The 18,416-nt window shown below is 38.0% G+C and overlaps 1 protein-coding gene across 9 annotated transcripts in view; it reads right to left on the reverse strand.

Annotated features, from left to right (window-relative positions):
- ERLIN1 (ER lipid raft associated 1) overlaps window positions 1–18,416 on the reverse strand; it is a 66,123-nt gene that overhangs the window by 27,035 nt on the left and 20,672 nt on the right. For 7 of the 9 annotated variants that reach the window (XR_003421248.2, XR_008292298.1, XM_027062837.2 and 4 more), the window contains exons 8-11: window positions 18,184–18,242; window positions 16,209–16,300; window positions 9,048–9,137; window positions 8,025–8,104 (exon numbers count right to left, since the gene is read on the reverse strand). Coding sequence is in view for 7 of the 9 variants with exons in the window: in XM_027062837.2 (XP_026918638.1) it covers window positions 8,025–8,104; window positions 9,048–9,137; window positions 16,209–16,300; window positions 18,184–18,242 (321 nt within the window). In the remaining 2 variants the exon portion in view is untranslated. Of the gene's footprint in view, window positions 1–3,065; window positions 5,328–8,024; window positions 8,105–9,047; window positions 9,138–16,208; window positions 16,301–18,183; window positions 18,243–18,416 lie in introns of those variants that run through there. The other 2 variants (XM_027062835.2, XM_053207632.1) reach the window with 1 other exon arrangement.

Below are 18,416 nucleotides of genomic sequence, written 5' to 3' on the forward strand. Positions count from 1 at the left end.
TACTTTGACTAAAGAAGCTACAGTACACTACTTCAATAACTGTGATTTTTTACTTTAATATTAGGTAGGGCTGTTGTGACTGTTCTTTTAAATTTTTCCCTATCAAATTTGGGATGTTAGTTTAGATCAAAAAAATATCTGGTTGATAATTTTTATTGAGATCTCATAAATGTATAAATTTGATTTTGGGATAATTGCTATTTCTTCCTTCCCATAGAGTAAGTTAATTTATTATTATACTTCTCTTTAACAGTTTAAGGTTTTTCTATAAATCTTGAGATTTCTTGTTTATTCCTAAGTATTTTACCCTTGTTTTTATTTATTTTTTAAATGTTTATTTATTTTTGAGGGGGGTGCAGAGAGAGAGAGAGAGAGAAAGAGAGAGAGAGAATCCCAAGAAGGCTCCATGCTGTCAGCACAGAGCCTGACACAGGTCTAGAACTCACAAACCACAAGATCTTTACCTGAGCTGAAATCAAGAGTTGAATGTTCAACGGACTGAGCCACCCAGGCTCCCCATCCTTGTTTTTATTATTAAAAACTTGCCTTCATTATGTTTATTTATTTAGGTTTTATTTTAAATAGGGCAGCAATTTTTTTAAATAATAAATTTGTATCTAACCAATGAATAATTCTATTTTTGCAATCATGTTCAGATAATTTTCTTGTATTTCCCAGGTACAATTATATCATCTACAAATTTGCCTCCTTAAATTTTTTTATCTTGTTCCCTTTTTCTACTTCTAGTAATGGTAGATAGACATGTTTTATTCTTGATATTAATGGGGATCCTTTTATAAAGTATTTTATCAATTAGCATGATTTGAGAAATATGTTTTCTCTGGCTAAAGAGGTATTCATCTATTCCCATTTTACTAAGGACTTAAAAAATTTTAAATGGGTATTAAATATCAAAAGCATTTTCTGTGCAAGTGAGACCATCATGTGATTGCCTCCTAAATTCTATTTACGTGGTGAATTTTACTAAACTAGATTTCCTGGTGTTAGACCATTCCTGTGTTCCTAATTATCCTCACTTGGTGGTGGTGTAGTGTTTTTAATGTGATGCTAAATTATGTGTTGATATTTTTAAGATTGGTAGCTGTTTCTGTTTTGTAGTGTTTTGGTCATGCTTGCCACCTTTTCTTCCTCTTCTATTCTTTGGAACTGTTTAAGTGTAAAACCCAACCCCTTGGGGCACCTAGGTGGCTCAGTTGGTTAAGCATCTGACTCTGGTTTCAGCTCAGGTCATGGTCTCAGTTTGAGAGTTCAAGCCCTGCGTCAGGCTCCTCGCTAACAGCGCTGTTAGTGCGGAGCCTGCTTGGGATTCTCTTTCTGCCCTTCCTCTGCTCACTCTCTCAAAATAAACAAACTTAAAAAAACAAACAAACAACAACCCAACACCTGTTAATCACTACAGAAAACTGACTACATCCTCAGTGTGCATGTAAATGTTTTGGTAAATGTCAAGTGCTCTACAAATATTAACTGTTAGAGGTAGCAATATCCCAAATGTCATGGCATGTGAAGTCTGGGGAGAGAATTTGGGTTAAAGGTTGACACTTGGCTTGATTATCTTAGAGCTGCAGACACATTTTCTGTCTCTTCTTCCTTTTTTAAATCCATCATGAAAAATCAGATTCCAGTTCCTATGTGATTCTCATTACTAGAAATCACTGCTCCCTTAATACATTCTGTATGAGAATGGAAGGGGACCCTGGAAACCCCAGATCAGCCTCCCCTACTCTAGGAAGGGAGAAATGCACCCCAACAATTACCATGCACAAATCATTATGCTAGGTGTCTAAACATATGCTGCTGAACCCACTGAAGAATGCTGTAAGGATGTATAAACAGGCTCAGAGATGTTAGGTAACTTCCCATGGTTACACATTAAGTCCTGACATAGACACTCTACCCTAATCTCTATGTCCTTTTTCCTCCACTACTCCCTTTCTTGCATTTCACATTCACCCTTTTGTTCTCTCATGAAACAAAACTCACCAATGCCTATGGGCCAGGTCCGAGCAATAGATACCACTCCAAAGAAGAGCAGAATCATGGTCCCTACCCCGAAGAGCTGAACACTTGTGAGAACAGACATGAAACAGGTAATGGGAGATATGTGAAATAGTACAAAGACAGAAATGTGGAATGCTGACCTGAGTCAGCAGTTGACCTTTCTGAAGACATGAAGACTCACCAGGAGTTAGCAAAGGAAAATTAGAGCTATATGTAAGGGGGAAAAATGAGCCAGGTGGATGGAACAATATATGCAAAGGGGCAGAGAGAAAGCACATTTAAGGACCCAGGCTGGAGAGGTCAGTGGGAGCCAGATGACTAAGAGCCTTGTATGCACACATCTGGGATTTATTAATCCCAAAGCAATGAGAAGCCACAAATTCTAATTCACAAAATCCCTTTCTCCCAGCAAGAGGCAGAATCACTTAGTTCTAAATCACTTCATCTTAATACGTAATACCTAACACCTGAATTAGGTAAACTCCCCTGGTCTGCAGCAACAGATGTAGGTTACCATGGGGTTGGATTCCACCGGAACCCAAGTAAAGGGCTGCTTTCCCCAAAACTCCCCCTTACTGAGCCCCGCTGCCCCAACATCACTGTGAAATTGTTCCCTATGAGGGAACGGTGAGAGCTTGGAAAGAGCAAGTCCAACCCTGGCTTGTGGACTAACACCTGAATTAGTGAATACAATTCGCCCTTCCTCCTCCTCAGTACAATTGTCTCTTCCCTTCCTCCCTTCTTAGACTCACTCAGAAAGGGCATGACGTTCCAGCCTCCCTTTCCTCTTCGGCTGCTGGCCATATCCCACCAAGAATCAGAACATTCCTTGTTACATTCTGTGAGTCAGGAAGAGCAGAAACCCTGCTTTCAAGATTCTTCTACCCAGGAAACAGTATTCTGAGAAGGGTGTAAGAAAAGCCTCTACAGTTGAGTTAAGCTAGTAAATAAACTGGCTACCTAGTTGAAATGGGCAAGACAGCCTTAGGGGCATGTGAAGACAACAGACAAGAATGGAGACATAAGGAAAAAATACAAATCACTGATAGTAAAATAATTTTATTTAGTTTCTTTTTTAAAAAAGGTAGCATTTCACATATAAATTTAGACTTCAAGATTACAGTGTGTATTTGCCAAAAGGAACATCCCTGCAGGAGGGATAGACTTAGAGCCTGAGCGAGCGCTGGGAAGCACACTCCAGGGAGAGTTTAAGTGGAAGTAGTTTCTTTACAACTTCACAAAGCTAGTTCCCTGTTCCTCAACTCTGCCATCGGGGGGGGTTGTAAGAAAACCCACATCCAACACTTCGGGGCAATGGCTTTTAGCTTATGGGAATAGGAAACATCTCTAGGAATGAAAGCACAAAGGTCAATGACCCAAATTTCCCACAATAATCATTACCTATCTGCAGCAACAATACATGACAGGTGAAGAGTTTATTCTTCTATTTCAAAGGTTCTTTGAAGGAGAGCTAGAGAACATAAAGAGAGTGTATATAATAAGCAAAAGTGAAAAAAGGATTCTCTCCATATTACAAATGCCTCTCTAGTATAAGGCCCAGGGAAAAGCCCCACTCAAATCTGGGATTCCTTCCCCACAGAAAGTGTTTGGCACAACCCACAAGCTGTCATGAGACTGACAGGACTGACAGCAAAAAGGTTTCTGGAAGTGGTCCCATGACTTTTCTGTCTGGCTTGAACACAGTATTCATGAAAGGTGTCTTAACAAGCTACAAACTCAGGCCTAACTATGGGGCACACTGTTTCAGGAAAGCTAATCTGAAGGGGAAAAGGCCCAGATGAAATAGGTCTCCCACAGCCACAGGCAAACTCGTAACTCACTCTGTCATCCTCTCAAGGGAGATTAAATCCCCTGGCTGCCCAGGAAGTCAGTGGAATCCTGACTTCCTAGGGAGGGTGAGAGCCAGAGAACAACTTTGATTTCAGAATCTCAGAGCCAGGAAAAAAGGAGACAAAGATGACCAAAGATGCTTTCTAAGTTACTCTGTCCCATACTATGTAGGCTCCAGAAGAACAATATTGAGGAGAATCAGTGTGCTAGTAACCATGGCAGCCCTAGGATTCGGCCTTCAGGTAGAGGTACTGGGGCAAATAAATGTACCCCAAATCCAGTTTTACAAATAAAAACTTCCTGCAGTTATGATACAATACTGTGCAGTGAACAGCTGGGAACTGTATGCTGCTATTTCCGGTTAAAGCCCTGTCCCGCTCTTGGCCAGCCAGAGCTGAGAAGTGACACATAAGGAAGGAGTGGCTAAAAGTCAGGCACCTTAGTTACAAATGGCCTGGGGCAGTGATGCAGACAGTCATCATCCAATGGAGAGGAAGCGGGGGCCCCAGAGCTGTGGTTCAAAGCAAAGGTTTCATCTTACCCAGAACTTCAAACCAAGCTCTCTGAGCCTACTAATGCAGTAATAACTAGTGATTAGGAATCCCTAGCTGGGTGGCAAGGTACATATCTCAGCAGGCCACCAACTCAACTATAGGGAAAAAAAGGTGCAAATAATATCAAGTAAATCATTGCTCAAGTGGAAGATCATTTCCTGGAGAACTTCAGTGGACTAGATGCTAATCACACGGATGAATGCTGGGACTGGACCCCAAAGAAAGCCTGGGCCCCAGGCGTGATTGGTCGTCTTTACACTTACCGCATCCTGACATCTTCTCTGGCCTCTTATGTCTCGAATGGCCAAGCACACATTTCCCCGGGGACCAATGTAAACATTATTCAATAGATCTCAGCTTAGAAAAACACAGCTTGTTATATAATTGATGTCTAACATTCCAGTGCAGGCAGTATCTTAGCATCAGACTTTCCCAGATTTATGAGTACCAGTTCAGAAGGGAACACACACAGGATACTTGATAAACTGTGGCTGAAGACATTTGGGTGCCAGACAGTTGGTTCTACCCTGCAATCAGTTGATAAGCCAGGGCTATCACAGGAGAGGCAGAACAGACAGAGCACAGGTTCTCTGTGAATCTGAAGAGTCATATAACCATTGTTCCCACTTAACCCCTTGGGCCACATCTTGATATGGGAGTACATTTCCACCTCTTGCATCAACCTGTGCTCTCCTTGTTTTGGATGGGGCTCTCTCCAGAGGGTTCAAGAGCCTCCTTAGAGAGGAGAGAGCTTTTTCTTCCAGTCCTAACATCTGAATATTTTGAAGCACAAGAGGAGTCCATGAACATGCTAGGGATGTTGCTGCCAAAGTAGATCTTACTGTTAGAAGCAATGGCCTGGTACCTTTTGAGCTCCAGATATTCCGGGGTCAATTTGTGCTGTGTGGGGGCAAACAAGAGCAAAGGCATCAGGACACTTCAGTGCAATAATCATCCGTCTCTTTCCTTACACACATTTCCCCTACTGCTCTCCTGAACATCACTACTCGACTGTGAGTCATTGCCAATGATCTTCTCTCACTCTGAAGTGTGGCTATCACATTAACAGCTGTATTTTAGACTTGAAGTTCCTTACACAAGCTCCTGTCCTAATGTAGAGAGAAGTTGTTCATTTAAAAAAAAAAGGATTGGGGCGCCTGGGTGGCGCAGTCGGTTGAGCGTCCGACTTCAGCCAGGTCACGATCTCGCGGTCCGTGAGTTCGAGCCCCGCGTCAGGCTCTGGGCTGATGGCTCAGAGCCTGGAGCCTGTTTCCGATTCTGTGTTTCCCTCTCTCTCTGCCCCTCCCCCGTTCATGCTCTGTTTCTCTCTGTCCCAAAAATAAACAAACGTTGAAAAAAAAATTTTTTTTTAAATAAAAAAAAAAGGATTGAGGAGATGGGTTTGGGGAACAATGGTAACTAACATTTCTATAGTGACTTGGGGCCTGAAAAATGCCTTCATATATACTTTTATATTTCACCTAGCTAAGTTCAACCTAGAATTAGTCTGGAATCTCTGCAGGTTCTCTTAAGAGGACAGGTCAATGGATGAGAATGGCAGAGCTTCAAAGGGGCTAGGCTCATATCCTTATAATCAACCATTTGTGATTCTGCTTTTCTTGACCACATTCTAGAAGTGGAAAAGATCTCAAGAAATCACCTGATCTGTCCTCTTGCCTCTACTTAGAAGCTAGATGTTTAAACTGATTGTGATAGATGTTTGTCAATCACCAGATCTGTCACAGTTTTTGTTTTTAAATTAAAATCATGGTGCCAAGATATATCCAACCAAAACCTCTCAGGGTTTGTTATTAAAACTAATTTCTAATATTCCTGGAATATACTTCCCCAAAGCCTTTCCCTAGTAATCCTCCCCTCATTGCAAGTCCCTGGCCTGTCCTCTAGGCCAAAGCCCATCTTGACCTTCATAGTACCCCCCCACCCCAACACCTTCCACTCCCTGGGTCTACACTCTCTCCAGTTGATTCACATCCTCTGCTGAAACTGCCATCAAATATGGTCACAGTGCATAACCAAATTACCTCCTAATGCCTTATTAATATAATATCAATATTCAAATAGCATTTTTCAAAATGGCATAAAACTGGTGTCCCTTTCAGCATAAGGCTAACCTCAAGGACAAGGTCTTGATACTTGTGCCTGGATAGCTTCTCCCATAACAGATTTGGATTGCTAGTTTTATTATTTATTTATTTGTGTTTGTTTGTTTGTTTTTATTTTTGAAGGAGAGAGAGAGAGCACGAGTGAGGGAGGAAGAGAGAGAGGGAGACACAGAATCCGAAGCAGGCTCCAGGCTCTGAGCTGTCAGCACAGAGCCTGATGTGGGGCTCAAACCCACAAACTGTGAGATCATGACCTGAGCCAAAGTCGGACACGTAACCAACTGAGCCACCCAGGTGCCCCTGGAGTGCTAGTTTTATAAACTAAAGTTTCTCACCTTGCCTCCATCTTGACCAAATTCCATTGTTTCGATAGAGCTGTGTCTCCAATATGTTAAATTTACTTCTAAATTTATACTGGATTTCAAAGTACTGACAACTCTCACTCTATCAACCTATCGTATCATGCCTTATCAATTCTTCTGAGCCCAGAGCATGTTGTTCCTTTCTAAAATGAAAGAATTTAAGACCTGTGTATACTTTAAATCTTGACTCTAATCCTTCAAACCACATCACTTTGGCAACCTCTTTCTCAACTCTTTCAACGTTCTAATCTGCAATGTTCTCTCTGCAATTAATAACTTTATCAACCTTGGTCATATTCTTCCCTTTTCAGAATACACAGGGGTTCTAGTTGCCTCTTACCAATTCCTGCTTACTAGGCCTGCATTCTCTAGACTTAAATTAACCCGAGTCTCTATACAAAAACCGTTCACCCATTTCACCCAACCTCCTACCTCCAATTGTCACATGTGAAATTCCTCACAACTAGAATATTTTTTAAATCCAGTAAACAAGCAATATTCAGTTAGGGGCATTTGGAAATGTGGGGGGGGGGGCGGGGGGGGAGAAGGTGTTGACTGTTCAAATAATCGGTGAGCACTACTGACACGTAGCAGGCAAGGGTCAGGGATGCAAAATAGTCCGTAATGCATGAGATACCCATGTCTTCAACAATGAAAAAGTTTGCCACCTCAAAATGCCAAGAAAGTTTCTGATGAGAAACACTGCACTAAACGAACTTAGCATCTATGCAAAGCTACCTGGAAAGCAACTCTAAATGGACTTTACTCTTCTCTTGTTACTCCTGTCATTCCATGAGAAGATCCTCACCTTTCCTGATTACTAAGCCCTGACAGAGCAGTACAGATGGATGGTTTATAGCATTTGACCTGTGTTTATAGATTTGTCCGCTATTGTCCTATCTCCCCTTTTACAAGGAACTACACAAAGGTCTCTCCCCATTGAGTGTGCAATATGACTTGATAAGTGATTGGTTGTTTCTGGAGAGTATGATGGTAACTACCAATCTTTGACACTGGATAAATCACCTCTATCATATTAGAGCCCCCCCCACAAAGAAAAGCAAAACCCCAAACACTATATTATTAGGAGTGGGGCATGGAGAGCCAATCACCTTGTTTGAGGTGGCATATTTGTGTGCAGCGTAATACTCAGCATCTGCCTTCGCCTTCTCTCGGGCCAGGAATGCGGCATCTAGCAAGCAAAATAGAGTCAAGAGTGTTTAAAACAAAGGAAAGTTGCAATCCACTTCCTCAGCTGTGTAAGGGTTCACACACTATGTTAAGTAGGGCTCTCTTTTTCCACTGCCTGATATTTTGATCACTTATTTTATTCATTTATTTTTAAAGATTTCATTTTTTTTAAAGTAATCTCTATACCCGACACAGGGCTCAAATTTACACCCAAAGATCCAGAGTCATATGCTCTACTGATTGAGCTAGCCAGGCACTCCTCAATCACTTACTTTAAAGGCATGTAACAACATTAGCAGTTTTCAAAACCCAGTCCCCAGACTCTTTTCCAAGGAGAATACTCTCGTCATGGTTAAAGAACTTTCAGCTCATCGGAGCCTACTTCATTTTTCACCTAAAGCTGCTCCTTCTTTTCTCTACCCATCATCACCCAAAAAGCCTCACACCCTACCCATGTCTAGGCTTCAAGTAAAACAATGAAGTCCAGACATGAAAGCTCTGCTCTATATATTGCACTGTCCCCATCCCCTCCAAACTGGATCCAGAATCAAAAACTAAGGTTTTTTTCCTGGCTAAATTTTTTGTTACATTTTTGATTGACAGGTAGGAAAGAAACTAGTAGTGGTGGGGGTTTCTTATATATTCTTTACAACTGATTATAGGTAATTCTCATATTTTGTCTGCCTGAGGACAAAGTGGTAGCTAATAAGCCACAACTTAAGGACAGCAAATGAGTGATGAGTTGCCTATAGTCACAAACCAACCAAGAGCTAAACATGTAATGGTAATTTAAAAAAATCTGTCTATGAGCATAACAGGGCAGCCACTTCCTCCAGACCAGATTATTCTGTCTATGGCCTTCCCACCCACCATAATCAAGAAATCAGTCTCTGAAGCAGAGAGGCAGTTCAAGATCGTCAGAGCCTCTTTTCTCCCTGATGTACCTTCAATTTCAGAAATGCGCTTTTCAGTTTCTTTCTCCATCACCTTCTGCTGAAACCGAATTTTTGCCACTTGTGCAATCTTCTCTGCTTCTATAATTATACACAAAAAAAGATACATTCAAAAACATTTCTCTAGGTCTGGAAATACTTAGAATCAGCAGCATATAGTTTTAACACTTAGTCATATAAGGTTTTATGGGCTGTTTCATTGTTTTAAACATCCAGACTGTACACAACTCAACAGAAAAAAGGGAATTTATTTCCTATTCCACTGTTGACAGTGCTGGTTTTGTGGGAAATGGGAGGGAATACAAAAGGTTAACAACAGTTTCAGTCCTTCATGGGATTACACAGCAGCGGTCCACAAGCTAATGGGGAAAATGATACTTCGTGAAAGTACTCAGAACAAAAACAAAGCAACATAAATGCATGGCAACATAGGACAATCTTATAAAACAGCAGGAGAAAGAAGGAATAAAGATAAGTTAAACCAAGAAAGGTCTTCTGGAAAAAATCCTAAAGAAAATAATGGACATGACCTAGGAGGACATGGCAAAAGGAGTAAAGACAAGAAGAACAAACGAACAGTCACAATGAAGAGGTCATTATGGAGCCAGCTGACAAGAGAACAAATAATTAGAATAGAAAGAAAGCTAGAAGACCTCCATCTTGAGTAATGGGCTAAAGAATTTACCTTTAATATACTCAGGATCAACTGTTGAAGTTACCAAGAGGGAAATGACAAGATGAAAATATCAGAGAAGGAGAATTCTGACTGCGGTAGAACATAAAAGAGAAAGCAGGCTAATTCATCTGACACTGTGAAAACAAGTGTTGGGGGTGAACATGTTGGTTGCAGCAGACAATTATAGGCAGGGAAAACCAAACACCCTCAAGTACACCAGCGGCCTAACCAAAAGATCCAGGACCAGGGAAGAAAGACTCTTATTACACTTTTAATTCAATCACTGCAATTCTTGAAGAACATTCTCAGTTCTTCTTTTCAGCCAAACAGGATGAGTATTTTAACACATCTTATCTCTGTCCCTGGGGGAAGAGTATAACAGAAAAAAAGATTTCTAAGTGTTTTCCTATTTCCAGAAGATCCAGTATCCTTTAGCACTGACGCCAGCGCATACTTCCCTATTTCCTCATTAGCATAAAATCAACTTGTATCACCCCAACTCCCAAATAGACTATGACGTTCTACTGGAAATAACAGAAGGCATTTGGAGCCTATAGCTATAACCCAGAGAATCGTGTCTCAACGTAGGGAAATGGTTGTGGTCATCCCACTTAACGCTACTCTCTGATGTGTAGAAATAAACCAATAAAGAGCATGAGTCAGGTTCTAGTTCTAGAAAAATGGTGAAATAGAGTAATGAGAAAACCCCCCAGCTAACAACACCTTAAAGTGCTAGACAAAATGTAACAATTTTTTTTAATGTGTGGCTAAGATGCTAAGAAAGAATGAGAGATCCCCAAGACACATAAGCAAAGGAAGAGTTGAGAGCTGAGAGCTGGTATAGGAAGAGCTGAGAACTTAGACAAGCAAGGGAGATGGACCCGGGAGTGTTGCCCATTCATGGCCAGGAGGTGACGCCTTGAGAACTGTATAAAACTGAGACCACTAATGGGCTTCAATTCCACTGAGACTAAAAACCTCTACCCACCAGCCCAGTGAAGAGAAGTAAGCTTGTCTCTACCTAGACACACCACAAAGACAGAGAAAAATTATAAAAGTAAGAAGACAAGAGGAAGCCAAACAAAAATGAAATAATATCACCACAGTGACAGAAAAAAAGTAAGTTTTGTTGGGCTTAGAACTGTAGGCTAAATTACTAATTCAAGAATGAAATAAAATCATTTCAGACTAAGGAAGAATGAGTAAGTTATCCATTCCTTAGCATTTATTGAAAAAAAACCAAAACAAGAGTAACAAACTAGTAGAAAAAAGAATGAATTGCCAAAAACAATGGAGAGGGAAAAAAATTAAGTAACGCCTATAGATCAAAATGGATGTTTACTGTAAGAATAAATGATAATAGTAATAATGAGGGAATAAAAAGAACATAAAACTAAAATACGAGGTAACTATGTAAAATTGAGGGACAGTAATAAGAATTAAAGCATTCTACTGTTTTATGAGGATAGAATGATTAGCTTTAGATTCTGTCAAGTCAGGTATGCTTATTAACATTTTACAGGTAATGACTAGTTATAGAAACATTCTAGAAACAATATAAAACTTCCAATTAAGTAAAAGGAAGAAAAGAACAAAGAAAACCCAATCAATTCAATACCAATCGGAAAAGAGAAAAAAGAAGCAAAGGAAAAAAATGCGTGGTGAATAGCACAAAACTAAATGATACAAACAAATCCAAATATAGCAGTAACCACAATAAATATAAAAAGACTAAACTCACCAGTTAAAAGACAGATTCTCACATTGGATAAGATAACAAAATCCAGCTATATGCTGTTTACAAGAGACACACCTAAAACATAATGACATAGAAAAGTTGAAAGTAAAAGGATGGGAAAAGATACATCAAGAAAATAACTAACCATGAGAAATCTGGCATAGTTATAATTTCATTAGACAAAACAGATCTTAAGCCAAAAAGTGTGTCTGGGATAAAGAGGGTTATTACATAACAGGAGCAATTCTCCAGGGAGATGTAACAATCCTAAATGCTCTTAATGATACAGCTCTAAAATATGTAAAGAAAAAAAATTACAAGTCAACAAATCTACGGTCATGGTGGGAGATTTTAAACACACCTCTCTCAGTAACTGATAGCTCAAGAAGGCAAAAATTAGAATACAGAAGATGTAAACAACACAATTCATAAGCCTGACTGAATGGATAAACAGAGAAAATTTGCATCCAACAAATAAAGAAAACACATTCAATCTTTTCAAGCACACAGAAAACATTTACCAAAAAAGTACCATGTACTGATAGGCCACAAAGCAAATTTCAACAAATACTTAAGAATCCATATAATAGATCATATTTTCTGACTATCATGCAATAACATTAGAAATCAACAATAAAAAGGTAGCCCCCTAAAAACCCAGAAATTGAAAAATATACTTTTAATACTTCATAAGTGAAAGAAGAAATCACAATGGAAACATTTTACAAAAATTAAAAATGAACACCAATAAACTACATTTCAAAACACGTGAATAGAAAAAAAGAAAATATATAATCTTACATGTTTCAATCAGAAAAGACTGAAATCTAAAGAATTAAGTAATTCAAGAATTTAGAAAAGAACCAGTGAGAAAACTCAAAAAAAGAAGTAGAAGAATAATAAAAATAAGTGTAAATAATGTAATTGAAAAGTAAGAGACAAAAGAATCAACCAAATCAAAATGCAGTTCTCTGAAAAGATGAATAGAGTATCACAGACCTCTGGCAGAAGTAATCCAGCAAAAGCGAAGGCACAAAAAAACAACACTAGGAATAAAAAGGGGCATGCACATTTGGTAGCAGATTTTAAAAATTATAAGAGAATTCTGCAAATTTATGTCCCCACGTCTGAAATTTCAGATGTGAAACAATTTTCTAGAAAAGTATAACTGCTCAAACTTAAAGAAACAAGTACCTGAACAGACCTATAGTTAGTACAGAAATTAAATCAACAGGCTAAATGTTACCACCAAAAACAAGCATATGAGAGAGCACAAACCCCACTAGACCAAGACGGTTTTTTACAAGAGTTCCATTAAACCTACAAAGAGGAGATAATAACATATTTTATACAAAATGTTCCAGAACACAGAAAAAAAGAATGCTCTCCAAATCATTTTGAGGTTAATGGAACCATTAAAAGAAGAAAAAACAAACAAACAAAAAAAACCACCTGACAGTACAAGGAAAAAATTATAAGCTGAAATTTATAAAAGTAAAAATGAAGACATATAAAAGTAAAAATTTTAAAGAAATTATAAGCAAGACATATAGAGAAATGTACTGAGGTATATCTCCTATATCATGATCAAATGGGTTTATCCCAAGAAAGCAAAATAATTCAGGAAAAGAAAATCTACTAATATAATTCACCACATTAAAAGCTTTAAAAGGAAAAATTAGAAAAAATATACATAGAAAAAAATTCTAAGAGTTTTAACAGTCATTTATGATAAAAACCTCTTGGCAAGCAAGAAACAGAAACTTCATGAACCTGATAAAAGTTAAGTACAGCAAACATCACTGGGACTATTTAAGGTTAGGAACAAGACAAGAATACTTGACGCTAACTTTCTTTTCAACACTGCACTTTAAGTCATAACCTTGAAACCAGGAAGATAAGAAGAGTAAAGAGGTATGGGACTACAAAGGAAAAACCAGAACTGTCCTGATCTGAAGATAGTTTGACTGCTCACAACAGGAGACTATTAGAAATAATAGCATTTTCAGCAAGACTACTAAACAACAACAACAAAATGAACAGCATACCTATACAAAAGCAAAAATCAGTTAGAAAAATCCTTCAAAAAAGATCCTATTTATAATGGCAAAAAGCTTGAGGAATATATAGGAATAAATCTCTAAGAAAGAAAGTGCCAGAACCTTAAGAAGAAAATTATGATACTTTTTGAAAGACACTTCTCATAAATGGAGAAATAAAACAGATTTATAAGACTCAGTATAAGTCTGAGTAAATAAATAAACAATTTAATTAATCAATTCTCTCCAAACTGACATGTATAGGTAATGTAATTCCAATCAAACCTCAACACAGCATTTTGTAGAACGTGACCCGGTTCTAAAATTTATATGGAGGAATAAAGGGCCTAGGATAGCCCAAGACATTTATAAGAATATTTAGGAAGAGTAAAGCGAATAGTTACGGAAAAACTTGCTCTCCCAGATAGCAAGACTTAACATAAAAAGCAACAGTAATTAAAACAAGGTAATTCTGGAGAAGGATAGACCATGAAATTAGAACAAAATAGAGACCACAGCAACAGAACAAATTATATACAGTATCTTGTTATATGATAGGTGTGGCATTAGAAAAAAGTAGAGAAAATAATGAACTTTTCAATAAATAGCCTAAAATAATTGGCTTGCTATTTGGAAAAAATAAACTGAATTCCAACGTCACACTAAACCCTAAAATAAATTCCAGATGGACTCACGATTTAAATATGAAAAGCAAAACTTTAAACCTTTTAGAATAAAATTATTACTTTGGGGTTGGGAAAGAATTCTTAAACAGGATAGAAAAAGCACAAATCAGAATGGAAAAGACTGATGAATTTGATCACATGAAAATTAAATATATATGAATGTCAAAGACATCATAGAGTTCAAAGGCCACAAAGTGAGAGAAGATATTTCCAATGCATAAATCTGGGAAAGGATTAATATCCAGAAGATACAAAGAACTTCTATAAATCAGTCCAAAACAAGTAATCAAATGGGCTAATAATATATTAACAAGCAATTCACATACAAAAAAAGAAACCTGAATGGCCAATAAACAATATTCAACTTTACTAGTTATCAGAGAACTACAAACTGAAATTACATGATACATGTCCACCAGCAAACTGACATAAAATTTAAAAGGTCTAATGACTCCAAGAGTTGAGGAGGATATGCAGAAATGGGAATCAATTATGGCAGCAAATGAACCGGAACTCAAACCCTGCTGAAGAGAAGGTAAAATGGTAGAATCACCACTGGAGAGCAATTTGGCAATACCGTATGTTATAAATTTGAAGATGTATGTATCCTATGACCCAGCAATTCGACTTGGAGGTATTCCAGAGTAGTGCTTCTTCAACTACCTATGGAAGGAACAGCACCCTCCCCCCCTTTTTCTGTATTTCAATTTGTTAGGAAACAATATTTTATAAATTATAATAAAAATTAATTACTTGGAAAAATATTAAAAACAAAAACACAGGGTCCAGTTCTTTATTAGACATAAAATTACTATATAATACTATAAGAATTTCTAAGCACTCATTGTCAATTTCTGTCCTCTCATTATGGATCAGAAACAAAAAGCCGATGATACAGGGCAGTGACCAACACTACATGTTGAGTAGCACTATCACAGGAAAACTCCAAATATGTGCACAAAGACACATGGACACTGGCATTACTGCGGCACTGCTCATAGTAAGGAAAAACTAGAAACTACATAACTCTTCAACAGTAATTCATCAGAATGAACTGAGGTCCACTCATAGAATGAATGCACAGCAGTTAAAAATAACCAGATCTACACCTACCAATATGAATAAAACTCAAACAATGTTGGTACGATAAAGGCAAGCTGTGAAATAAAAGGTAGAGTCTGATACCATTTTTAGGGTTTAAAACAATCCTATGAATTATTATTACATAGTTATAATAAAAATATAAAAATATGGACAGAAAGATTACACAAGCTTTAGAGCAGAAGCTACTCAGAGAAGATGGGTCAAGAAATAGGACCAGGTAAGAGAACACAGGGGGCTTCCAACAGATATATAAATTTATTTTGAAAGAAAGTATGACCTGAAGGGATGTGGCAAACACTAAGCCTTCATTTTATTATTCTCTGTACATTTCTGCATATTTGAAATAGTTTACAAAACACCTCTTAAACTTTCAGCATCCCAAGGAACAAACAACTGACAGCCTAAGAGGTCAGTCCAATACACAGTCTCCTGGAGTGTTTGGGAAGCCTCTGTGATTCAAATAAGGTGTAAGCAATCCCGCTGTACTGTCGGAGAGGGCAACATCTAGCCATCCAGATAAAACTAGGTACATGTCAACGGCAAGGATGCATGCTATAAACATGAGCTTTGGCCAAAAAACTTCCCATTCTTAAATTGTATGAACAAAAACTCTACCCCACAGAGGCCAGCGTTGCCCCAAAACCCTATCCATTTTCCTTGTCCTTGAAAAAAGTAGCAGTAGCAGCCACACATGGTCGCGAGCCAAACCACTTCATTAAGTACTGGCACCATCAGGTTTTAAAGGCTATAGGGCATCTGAATGTACAAAAGAGTTTCCAGAATTCTCCACTATGTATGATGCAACCTTATTTGATCCCATCAATATCCATCATCAGACTGACAAAGAACAGGACAAGCTCGTAACACATGTACTTTAGAAACAACCAATTCAGAAAGAAATCAAAGTACCTATAACAGCCTTTTTCCTCTCTGTCTCAGCTTCTTTCTCCACAACCTTTTGTTTCTGTGCAGCTATAAGAAGTTTTGTCTTTTCAGCCTCCCTGTGAAGCAAAATATTATAAAAATTAGAAATGATGTGCAGTCACAGGCAGTAATTCTGACTCTATGGTGGGTCAGAGAACCATTTCAACACGAACTTTCTGATCCACTATGGTGCCAAGAGAGGTGTTACCTTATTTTACTTATAATAAATCTGAGGCTGAAAGGTTAAATGATTTGCCCAAAGTCACCCAGATATAGGCATCAAATTTATACATCTGAGTTTAATCTGACCTTTTCCTCTAACTGTATCATGGAAAGGCCTGTGATCTGGAAGTACCCGGAGTATATAAATGGTTCTTTTACTGTTAGGCCTCCAGCTAGCCCATACAGCACTCTGGGCCAAATAGCAAAATGCAACAACCTCTGGGCAGACGCAGTCCCTCAGGTACATGGTCTGACAAGCAGAATGGAGCTGGATTTCAGCCCCTCCTCAGGCACTCTTTTGCAGTGGCCCTGCTTGTTGTATGGAAGACATAATTAGGTGGCAGTTATTAGGTAGTGAACTAGTGCTCAATGTAAAGAAGACTTTTCTGAGAACCTGAGTGTTCTAATAATGGAAATGGCTGGCCTATCACTAAGCATGTACAAGTGGTGATTGGGTGACCACATGGCAGAAAAAGTATAAAAAAGACTACTATTAGGTGGAAGGTTAGATCTCAAGGTGGCTTTTAATTCTGGGATTTCAATAGTCTACAAAATTAGAAAGATCCAGATTTATCTGAAAAGTAACTCCAAGAGTTTCCCTAAAACATTTCCCCCCAAAGATCTCTTCTTTCCTCCTGCCCAAATTGATAAAGACATAAAATGGCATTCTGGATACTACAAATTATTTGAGGGCAGAGAACATACAGTCTTCACGTTTCCATCACTAGAAGCTATCATGTTGAGAGCCTAAGGCATCCTGAGCCTTCAATTAAAAAAATTTTTTATACCAATGCATCAGACTCATGATCTACCCAGCCTGGCACTCTGCTTTATAGCTTCAAAAAAGAAGTTCCTTTTCTACAAATGAAAAGAGAAAATAAAACTCAGCATAATAAAAGATACAGACTCGGGAACAGTAAGGACTCAACCGTATATTACCCCAGGAAGAAGTATTATTACTTCTTGGATCCCCTATACTTATACAATCTGTTGTATTCTTGATTTGTGCAGTTATTTTTCCAGCATTTCATATTTTTCCTCTTCAAATACCAGCCAAATTTCCTAAAGACTTTTGTTTCTTCTTTTCACTACCTGTCACACAAGAATAATACTGCCATTTCAACTACAATAGGTATTCCCCTAATATGGATCTTCAGAACACTTAGAAATTAATTTCATGTCAAGCAAGTAACTTCTCATTCCCAGTCAGCCCTGGACACATAAAAGAGAAGACTACCAGGAGTCAATTAAGGCAAAGCTTCCCCAAAGCAAATTATAAAGATCTAGGTGTCATTTTGGATACACAACCACATAAAATGAACATCAAACTTTACGCCAATAAAGTGTTTCTATTCTTACCATTACAACACAGTAACACAATACAGGCACTCCCTTCAACCTTACCAGCCAGGACTCCTTCTCTTCTCTATTAGTATTTAATTCAAGATAATCATGTCCAAATTACAATTCCTTAGCTTTCCAACAATAGCTCTATAGCAAACTGCATACTTAGCCTCTAATGCTGCTCCTGAAATGTTCATATATAAAGGGAAAACTCATAATAATCTAGTGAATTAAGACACAAGAATAGATAATATTATTAGAATTAAAGAACTGAAAATAGATATACACCCCACCCCAGAGTGTAATATCTCATATAGAAGTTTTCTCTACACTGGTATATTAATAAGTAGACAGCCCTAAAAAAAAATGTTGGGCTCCCAAGCATATTACTCACATTAACTCAAAATTTCTTCTTATGGCTTCTGGGATTTTGGGTTTTGTAACACGCACAGCCTAAAAAATAAAAGTGAAAAGCCAAAGTATATTTGAAAAATAAATCTTCAAACTAAATCTACAGAAAAGCTCCTCATATGAAAGTAATAAAGCAACTATGACATAGCTGCCTACTAACACGTGTGGAGATTCCACTAGAAAATCTGTTTTTCATGCCATCACACCAAGAATCAA

The sequence above is a fragment of the Acinonyx jubatus genome, chromosome D2, assembly GCF_027475565.1.
Source record: "Acinonyx jubatus isolate Ajub_Pintada_27869175 chromosome D2, VMU_Ajub_asm_v1.0, whole genome shotgun sequence".
NCBI lineage: Eukaryota > Metazoa > Chordata > Mammalia > Carnivora > Felidae > Acinonyx > Acinonyx jubatus.